At 36.2% G+C, this 10,101-nt stretch overlaps 1 protein-coding gene across 2 annotated transcripts; it reads right to left on the bottom strand.

Annotated features, from left to right (window-relative positions):
• Positions 1–596: 596 nt before the first annotated feature.
• LOC131071302 (pentatricopeptide repeat-containing protein At4g39530) lies at positions 597–8,307 on the bottom strand. Of its 2 annotated transcripts, none has more exons than XM_058007099.2 (4): positions 7,893–8,307; positions 4,844–7,110; positions 1,184–1,305; positions 597–982 (listed from the first exon to the last, which is right to left on the bottom strand). In XM_058007099.2, the coding sequence occupies exons 1-2, from the start codon at positions 8,198–8,200 to the stop codon at positions 5,178–5,180; spliced, it is 2,241 nt and encodes a 746-aa protein (XP_057863082.2). In that variant the 5' UTR covers positions 8,201–8,307; the 3' UTR covers positions 597–982; positions 1,184–1,305; positions 4,844–5,177. The 2 variants fall into 2 exon arrangements, with proteins under 2 accessions (XP_057863082.2, XP_057863083.2); XM_058007100.2 differs by having other exon boundaries at positions 1,188–1,305.
• Positions 8,308–10,101: the final 1,794 nt, after the last annotated feature.

The following is a 10,101-nucleotide window of genomic DNA, read 5'->3' as shown; positions in this document are numbered from 1 at the left end:
TCTGATCTAGATTGATGCTTCCTTCGATGAATTGCTGGATATATTTTCCAATCTGCATGATTCCTATATCAAACTAACCTCTTTTTGATGATTGCATATGATTTATACCGATTTCTAATCCTGGTCGATATTCTTCATAAATGTAGGTCCTATCCTTCTGCTCTAATTACTTTTCTGATTTCGGGTCTCTTGTCTGCTCCTTTTATTTTCTGCTGCTGATCTTTCCCCCTTTATATTCTCCTCCTTATCTCCTAATAAAGAGTCATACCCCTTCATAATGGAGCGCTACCTTAGCGTTAATCTCAGTCGGCCATATTTAATGTTTAAAATAAACTGTTATTTTGTTTCTTTTAATCCTAGTCGGCTCTTTTAAATAGATTGTGGATAGCCTTCTGAATTGCCCATACTTAACTATATAGCCCTAGGGTTTATAATTGCAGCGATTCTAATATTGGGGTGTGATATAAGTGCTAAATGTACCATTTAATCTCATAAAAGATGAATCTTTGTGAACTATTAATGAAAAATAGATCAATGAATTTGACTTGAAAACTACACATTTGAATTCTGATAACAACATTATAATTGTAACTACTTAAAAGCTTAGATTACTTTGTTACTTTGATTGCCTCTTAGTGTCTTCCACAATGAAGATTCAGGATTGCCTCTTGGTGCCTTCCGCAATGGAGATACAGAATTTCATCGCTTTGGCTACTTCTTTGAAATTCAATTATGCAATGAAATTTAGATACATTCTTATTGTACAATCTCAACATTATAAAAATATTCCATGAATAGTATCTTCCAGTCAACATACGGAACTGCTTTCACAAAATATACAAAAATTAATTTTGGTTCTCTTTTTCCTTTAATCCATCAGTGCCTTCAAAAACGTTCCATACGTGGTGCCGAGGGACAAATAGTTAACAAGGATTCTATGCCTTCTACTGGAAAATAAATCATCGGTGATGTTGCACATTGCCTACATGAATCAACGGCAAATTTCAAATCAAAATGTAAGTAGACATTCTTCTCTTTAAACTTTAAATAGGAAAGTCCCAATTATTCTCTAAAATTTATGATTGTGCATAACATGATTAACATCTCTTATAATTGGTTATCGAGCACCATGAAAAGAAATAACCTTGTAAAGATACCTACTTATTAAATAAAGAAAACACACCTACAATTTTTTCAGTGTTGAAAGGCAGACCATGAGAGACAATTCTCCAAATTTATCACCATGCATTGTATCCCTCAGGAGATGTAGACGTTCAATTTCAATCTGCAGCAGCGAAAGGAAACCTAATAGATGCAAAGTATCAGAGAAATTGTTAGAAATCACGTGGAAATATTATTTTTATCCATTGCCTAGTCTTCAGAAAATAACTAGTCGAATTGCTGCTCTAATTCAACAGATAATCCTTTAGAATGATGTTAAGATATTAGGAAATTGAGAAAAATGCATAGATCTAGTTTGTAGAATAGCAGAAATTAATATGGTTCACATAAAAAGATGCATAAATAAACTGAGAGCAAAGGATAAAAATTCCAGGGGCTTAAATGAATATCAATCAGTTGTAAGTGCAATCTTATGAAAATATAACTTCTCATTGACCATAAGAAATATAGACCACTGTTAAATTTTGGGCCACCCTCAAAAACCACCATGACAAATTCTGAAGAGATGGTCAAGCTCCGTTTTTTGCTTGATAATACTAATTCTGTCATTGTCATCTCTTTGTGCAGTTATGTTAAATAATGTGTCCAAAAACACAGAGGAGGTCGACGACATCAGAATATAGATGTAGATAACCTGGTTTCCTATACAAAGCCCACAAGTCTGGGGCAACTAGGGAGGAGTATTGACCACAAAGATTGTGGAGCTTTAAGTCTAAAGCCCATTCATTGATGTGATTACAAGTCTCATCAATATAATTTTCTGAATAGGTAAATTGAAGAAGGGATATCCATGTGAAGTGGATTCTCAAGGAGCCCTTCTGCACCCATCTACTTAGAAGGTTATGACAAAATTTATGTTAGAAGGTTATGACAATATTTATCTCAGATTCTTATAACAACTGTAAGATGCATAAGAGCATCTGTCATACCTCAAGATAGTAAATTTTGGGTGCCCAACTTAGGAGGTTTGAATGGGGAGTCATTTGGAGATGTACACGTGTCATTTGCATGCTTTTAGATGGTTGAAAATAGTGTCAGGTGTTTTGCATGACCCCGTCTTCTTGCTTCATCTAGAAGCTTCTTTCTTTGTAGTATTTCTCTATATAAGGCAGTCTTGGAGAGTGTTAGTCATGTTATGTTTTGCAGGTGAAGTGTTATGCTACAAAAATTAATCCATATTGTGGGTTGACAGTTGTAGTCTCTTGTTGAAGAAGCGGTGTATTGCTATCGTATTGTAACTATAGTTTCAGTAATACAAAATGCTGTGCTTTTAGATTGTCAAAAGGGTTATCCCTACAATACATCTTGTGTTCATTATTGTATATCTTTATGCATATTCATTATCTTTTTATGAATGCGTTTCTAATTCTGTAATAGTTAAGATTCGTAAGAAAATATGCACTCTCTCCCCCATTAGATTAGTGTTAGGTAGCATTTTCCACAACTTAGCTTCCTTCCACTAACTCAAGGGTTGTACCTGTATTGCTGCCTAGTAAGATATAGATATGAATTCCAATTTCTCTGACAGTTGTAGTAGGAGAATGAGGATTGAATAGGGGGAAAACCCAAAGGTTGAGCACACTAACTTCTGGCTTCTCAAAATCTTACATGAAAATTTCAAATCACTCCCAATTTTTTACAGCAGCTTACTTGCCAAGTCCCTTGCTTATAATTAAGGTTTCAGGGCCACATCCTGAAATACGATGCCACACCAGCATACTTTTTGCCAAAGTGTTCAAAACAGCCCAAAAAAAAGTGAGACCGATGCTTGTGCAAAAGTGAGACTGATACTTGTGTGTTGATGTGGCATCACATGATTCATTGCTTTTTAGTGATTAGGGATACATTTCATTCAATACAGGTAGTCATCATCACAATAACAACTTTCAAGTCACAACTATTGGTGCAATGCTGTCATAAATATTGGACATTAAATCAACACATGATATCACAGCCATTGGAATATGCTCAAAAGGATCCTTTCCCTCATAGAACCAAGAAGAGCCACAACAACAAAGTTATTTGTTGGATGAATTGTTTCAAAGATGAGAAAAAATAAAGGCAAGGACATTCCTACTAACCACGAAATGGTATAGAGGTTATCGAGATGAGAAAAGGGCCATGGGAAGACACTATCCTATTAGTCTATTATGGAGTTCTCAATTTATGAAGAGACCATTCTATTGTAACTTGTAAGTTAGCGCTTCTTGGTATGTTGAAGATCTGACATGATCTTTAACAGTACATTATTAGGTTTTACAATTCTAGAGCCTTGTACCAGCTCTTTTAATTATGTTACTAGCCTAGATAGTGATTTTAGTAGAACCAGCCATCTTGGTCTAAGATTTTGGGAAAGCGGTAAGAATGTGAGAATATTTATAATTGTATTTTATTATAATATTCTTTTCATATAAAGAAACTACTTTAGCTTTTATACAATGATTTTCTAATAATAGTGCTACATGGAATGTATGGAGATCAAGCATGAAACATTTTGACATGGTCTCCCAATTTCCTATAACTTTATTCTAGCTTGAAAAGTATTATCCTCAGTACAATGCCATTATCTCAACAATTTGTGACTCAACTCACATTATCAAGAGAGTTTTAAATTTATCTTCCATATTTTTGTCACAATGATTTTCTAATAATAGTGCTACTTTAGCTTTTATACAATGATTTTCTAATAATAGTGCTACATGGAATGTATGGAGATCAAGCATGAAACATTTTGACATGGTCTCCCAATTTCCTATAACTTTATTCTAGCTTGAAAAGTATTATCCTCAGTACAATGCCATTATCTCAACAATTTGTGACTCAACTCACATTATCAAGAGAGTTTTAAATTTATCTTCCATATTTTTGTCACAAAAAAAAGCATCCATCTACCTCCAAAACCTCCTGTTCAATTCTTACTGGACATTTTACATACAAAGACTATTAAAGATGTGATTTTTAAATTTTTTTTATCTGTCCTGGCTCCCAAATGCCACGTGAATAAGAGCATAATCTATCAGAAAAAAGAAATACACTACCTATTTCTGTTTAAAAAATCATTAGTTACTTCTTTCAAATAGTTGTTTACTTTTAAGTATCCCTCAAAAAACGTTCGAACAACTTTGAACTTGCTAGCTATAAAACAGCTGAGCATTCGCCAAGGATCTGTCAAAACTATGGACCACAATTTGGATGCTACTTTGACAAAAGTCAGAATTTGTTTGAACGGGAACCCAATTTTGGCTAGATCTTAGCTTAGACAATGTCGTCCAAATCGTGCAGGCAGAAACAATAATTCAGAATAAGAAATGGATGATCGAAATCTCACAAGCAAGGATTTATGGGTATCGGTGAGCATAACGCACAAAATAACAATCAACAAATTTAAGAACCTTTCGAGTATTAAATTTCTAGAAACAGTCAGAAGTTCAAAGACAAGTTTTCAGATATTGGACAATGAAAAGGAAAAAGCATGACCCGATAGTTGAAATAGAGCATTTTGTGGCATGCTGGATCACAATATGATTATTCAAATATATGACATTACTAAAACCTGCACTTCTAGAACCAAAAGCATAGAACCAAAAGCATAGCACCTAATCCTTGTTGAAACTGCAGCAAAAAAAATTTGCCATTGTGCAAACTTATAGGTTATGCTTACCACTTTTTCACCGTTTCCACCGATAATCTCTGCAACTACTTCATTCTTCTGTAGAACTGTGGAAATGAGAACATCGTTCATAACTACTCCCATGCTCCCATCTGGGACATGAACTGATTACAGAGTGGCGGTCACCATCGTTTAAATTCTCTAAAATCATTCTAATAAGTCCAAGGCAATTGCAAGCTTTCCAGCTGGTAACAAGTTAAAAGAACAGGTTCCTTGTACACCTTGTAATGCATAATTCAGGGCAATATTTGAATACAGAACATAACTTGCTACCTCCACTTGCTCGGCCAATCCATCCAATTTTCTTTAATCTCTTCTGTGAGTTCTATCTGTCTCCTGCTAGGAATGCATGTGCCTGATTATTCACCTCGATCCAACTGCATCCAGGTTTCTTTAATACGCCCTTATCTTTCATCATTTTCCGCACTTTTTCAATGCCATCCCACCTTCCAGCTTGTGCATAGATATTTGATAGCAGCACATAAGATGCTGGATTTTTAGAGTCCAACTGAAAAAGGTGTTCTGCTGCAAATTCCCCTAGACCTACATCGGCATGTATTCTACAAGCACCAAGGAAAGACTTCCATATTGAAGCGTCTGGAATTATTGGCATTTCCTTGATGAAGTTTTTAGCCTCAACAAGATTCCCAGCACGGCCAAGAAGATCAACCATGCAGCCGTAAATCCGCATTGTAGGTGTGATCTGATAATAATCCCTCATGCATTTGAAATAATGCCATCCTTTGTCCACTAGACCTGCATGGCAGCATGCGGACAGAACACCAACAAAAGTGACATGATCTGGGTCGATGCCAGATTGCTCCATCTGATCGAAAATTTTAAGGGCTTCCGTGTCAAAGCCATGCATGGCATATCCCACGATCATCACATTCCACGAGACCACGCCACGATGAGGCATTTTGTCAAATATACTGCGTGCATCCTCTATGTTCCCACATTTAGCATACATGTCTACAAGACCGCTGCTGATAAAAACATTGGACAGCAACCCACTCCTTAAAACAAATTCATGGACCTCTTTGCCTTGTTCGAGAGCTGCCAAGTTAGCACATACTGGGATGACAACAGCAAAAGCTTTAGGGTCTGGCTTCAATCCTGCAAGTTGCATTTCTCGAAAAAGATCCATGGCATCCTCATTCTGCCCATTCTGTGCATACCCTGAAATCATTGCAGTCCAGGTTACAACATTTTTTTCGGGTATTTTTTCAAACACAGTGCATGCGTCCTCTACACTCTTGCACTTTACATACATGTCCACAAGAGCACTCCCCACAAAAACATCAAACTGAAATCCAGCTCTATTGATTTCTTCGTGTATCTTCTTGCCATGTTCCAGACTTGCCAAATTGACACATGCTGGTAGAATGCTGGCAAATGTGAATGGATTTGGCCGGGTGTCCGTGAGCAGCATTTCGTAAAACAATGTCAATGCAGCCTCATCCTGTCCATGCTTGATGGAAGCTGTAATCATTGTATTCCATGAGACCACATCCCTTTTGGGCATTTTGCCAAAAAGCTTCTGTGCCTCATCAAAATGGCCATGCTCTGCATATCCAGCGATCACGGCATTACACGACACCACATCTTTCTCTGGCATTCTATCAAACAGTTCCAGAGCCTTATTCAGACAGTGATTCTGTACATACCCCCTAATCATCATATTCCACAAGATCACATTCTGTTCAGGCATCTCATTAAACACTTTGCGTGCAGCATCTACATTCCCATATTTTGCATACATATCTACAAGCGCATTACCTACAAACACATTAGACACTAAAACTCTCTTCCTTATATCTCCATGCATCTCTTGGAGCATTTCCAAACTTGTGCAAGCCGGAACAATGATTGAAAACGTGACCGCATCAGGCTCCACACCCACTTCCTGCATTCCACAAAATAGTTTCAGTGCCTCATTCACAACCCCACGGTTTACATATCCTTCGATCATCACATTCCATAAAACCACATCTCGTTGAGGCATTTTATCAAACACATCGCGTGCATCATCCAAGCTTCCACATTTCACATACATATCAATAAGAGCACTCCCCACAAAGGCATCCGACTCATAATAACCCCTAATCACCTCTTCATGTATTCTCTTCCCCTCTTCAATCGCTCCCAAGCTGGTCACTGCCGGCAAAACACTTGCACACGTGAATTCATTGGGTTTGATTGAGCTTTTCTCTCTCATTCGAGTAAACAAATTCAACGCCTCTACACCATTCCCTGCCCTGGAGAAATTCCAAAACAAAGTTGTTGGGTATGTGAGTTTATCACACATTCACAATAATTGTGACACAGAGAAGGCTTAAAAGTCACTATAAGCACAGCTTATAACCAACATTTTACTAAAAGCTTTGTCAATTCAGATGCAGGCTTCTGAGGGTGAAAATCCTGGGATCCACCTTCTCTATGGCTATAGTACTAACGTCATTCAACTGTGTGTGCGCTTTTACTCCACACAGACAATAAATATCAGACAAGTACTGCTAAAACCTTTCCCACTCTGTAATCAGGCTTTCAGGGATATATACATTCTACACTATTCCGTATTAGACAATTTAATTGATAGACAAGGAAGACTTATAAGACATTAAACACCCTAAAAACTTTACCAATTCAAAATCAGGCTTTAAAGTATGCTTCTGCTACCAAAATTGTTTGGGTAAGTATGCTTCTGCTACCAAAATTGTTTGGGTAAGCATGTTTTGACAGAACTTGTATAATTGTTGTTCTAAAATCGCACGCGCAAATCATATAAAGTGGCATACTCTTTGTTAAAAATTCAACTCCAGTTTAATATATACCCATCTGCTAAAAGGAAAACAGAGTACGGGCTGAACGACTACGATATATCTCATTGAGGATTCCTTCCTACATTGATATCTAATCATTACTCATTGATGAACACATATGTAAATATCGAGAGAGAAAACAATGCGTGCATTCGACTTTTTCAAGTACTCACAACAAAGGCTGACAGGAAATTTGGTTTATATTTAAATTTACTCACCTGGCATAAGCTCCAATCATAGCAGTCCATGTGACAACGTCTCTGCAGGGCATTTCTTCGAAGACTCTTCGTGCCTCTACCGGGCACTGGCACTTGGCGTACATGGAGAGAAGATTGTTTTGCACATAGGTATTTATGCTTTCAAATCCTGAACTGATAATGATCTGAGCATGTAAGAGTTTTCCATTCAAAAGAGACCTGTTTTTTGCACAGTCTTTTAACATGCGGGCATAGTCGGAAGAGCTTACAGGACCGTTCGTTGTGTGGAGACGGCGCAATGAGGATTTCAGATGTTTAATTCTAATCATTGCACTGTAAGTTGATTATGTTGATCGTTTTGTATGCGAAGTGTGTGACAATATCCCCCTAATGTTAAAATTCCGTGGGTTCTGAGGAGACTATGTATGTAAAAATTGTATAGTGTTCTTTTAATTATGTTTGTGCGTTTGTGCGGGAATAAGTCTAAAGGAAAATAAACTACCGTTGAGTAATCTAATTTAATCTAATAAAATGTACAGAAGTCTCATTAATTTAGACTAATTAATGATATAAATGAAGATTGTTAATGGGGCAGGGTTCTAGTTCACTTGGCTAGAATATTATGTTGTAGACAAAAGGTCAAAAGGTCCAGTTTCTTCATGTTTCGTGGTATGTGACGGTGTGTCATGTCAACAACGTTAATTTTTTGAGTTTAGATTTGTCTTTCCTGCAAAGTGAGGATATGCTCTATTTTTCTTTAGACACCAAAAATTGGCACACTATCATTGTGACCCATAATCCAACACTTTTCTTTATAATTAATTGAATAAATCCCTATTTATCCAATTTTCATCTTTGTACTAATTAAATAATTAAATAATATTATTTAATTAATAAAATCATTATTCATCTACTCTCATTTTTAGCCTAAAATCACTTACTCAACCTTCTTCTAAAGTCCACCTTAAGTAAATGGATTTAGATATTTATTCAAGTTCCTCATCCCGTTTCTATCACTTAAATCAACCTTCTTCTAAAGGTCACCATAGATAAATAGATTTGAATATTTATTTATCTAAGTTCTACATCCCCTTTCCAAAAATTAACGAACACACTAACCCCTCACTTGCACATTTTGAATCCTAGTCAAACCACGCAAATCATGCATAGTTCCCAAATGTGTAAATGATAATTTCCCTTTGTACACAAGACATTTCCCCTTTTTATGTATGACATAGTCTTGGTACCATGTCATATGGATCAAAGAACTTGCCCATCCTTCAAGGGTACTCCCAAGTACCCATTTTTTCATCTTATCATCCACTCCTCCTAAGGGGATTCTTCACCATAGATTCCCTTTCAAGCTTGGAATCCTCTCATCCATCAATCATGTAGGATATGTGTCCTCCTCTTATCCTCCCAAGTGTCACACCAATTTTAGCCCTTGATCTTTCTTTTTAATCATATGCATCCAATCTCATAGCCAAAAAATCAAAATTAGCCTCAACACAAACCATAACAAGCCTCCTTGGAAAACAACCTTATGCTACTAATGAAGGCACTCACATACCACCAACTCCATCATCCTAGAGCACAACCATCATAGCTTGGTGTAACAAGGGTTGATATTGGTGAGATCTACATGTATTCATTAATTGTATGCCAACCTTTATTCTTTATCTTGAGTATTACATTTGATTGTGAGTAAATGAATTAATTTAGTTAGTTCATTTACATGCTCCAATTTTCACATACACATTTTCACTTGGTGGATAATTATTTGCTTCTCTTCTTGAAATTTTGAACACTAACTTAGTATTTTAAAAATAGCTTAAAAATTTGTCATTTTGTCACAAGAAGAAAAATTCTCTTAGATCAAATCCTAGAAAGTATATGGAGATTGAAAAAAAATAGGCAAGTGCACTAGAGTGTAAATCCTTACTCTTTTAGTGCACTACATCCAAATGTTTCACTATTGATTGTTTCTTTTATCTCTATGATGAGAGGATCTTGAATAATTGATTGATGTCTATTGATAAATATAGTTTTCATAGTATTTGTATGCTAAAAATGACTTTGACTCACCAAATGGGCAGTGATAAAGTTTACAACAATTGAAAATATTGTTATTAAACTATCTTCCTCTACATCGAAGAGGGGTGGCTCCTCGTATGATAAGGTTTATTTTCTAGGGGTGCAATTTTAACAAAAAAAGAAAAAATACAACACC

The sequence above is a fragment of the Cryptomeria japonica genome, chromosome 8 (genome assembly GCF_030272615.1).
Source record: "Cryptomeria japonica chromosome 8, Sugi_1.0, whole genome shotgun sequence".
NCBI classification, from domain to species: Eukaryota; Viridiplantae; Streptophyta; class Pinopsida; order Cupressales; family Cupressaceae; genus Cryptomeria; species Cryptomeria japonica.
This window is presented reverse-complemented; position numbering and strand designations above follow the sequence as displayed.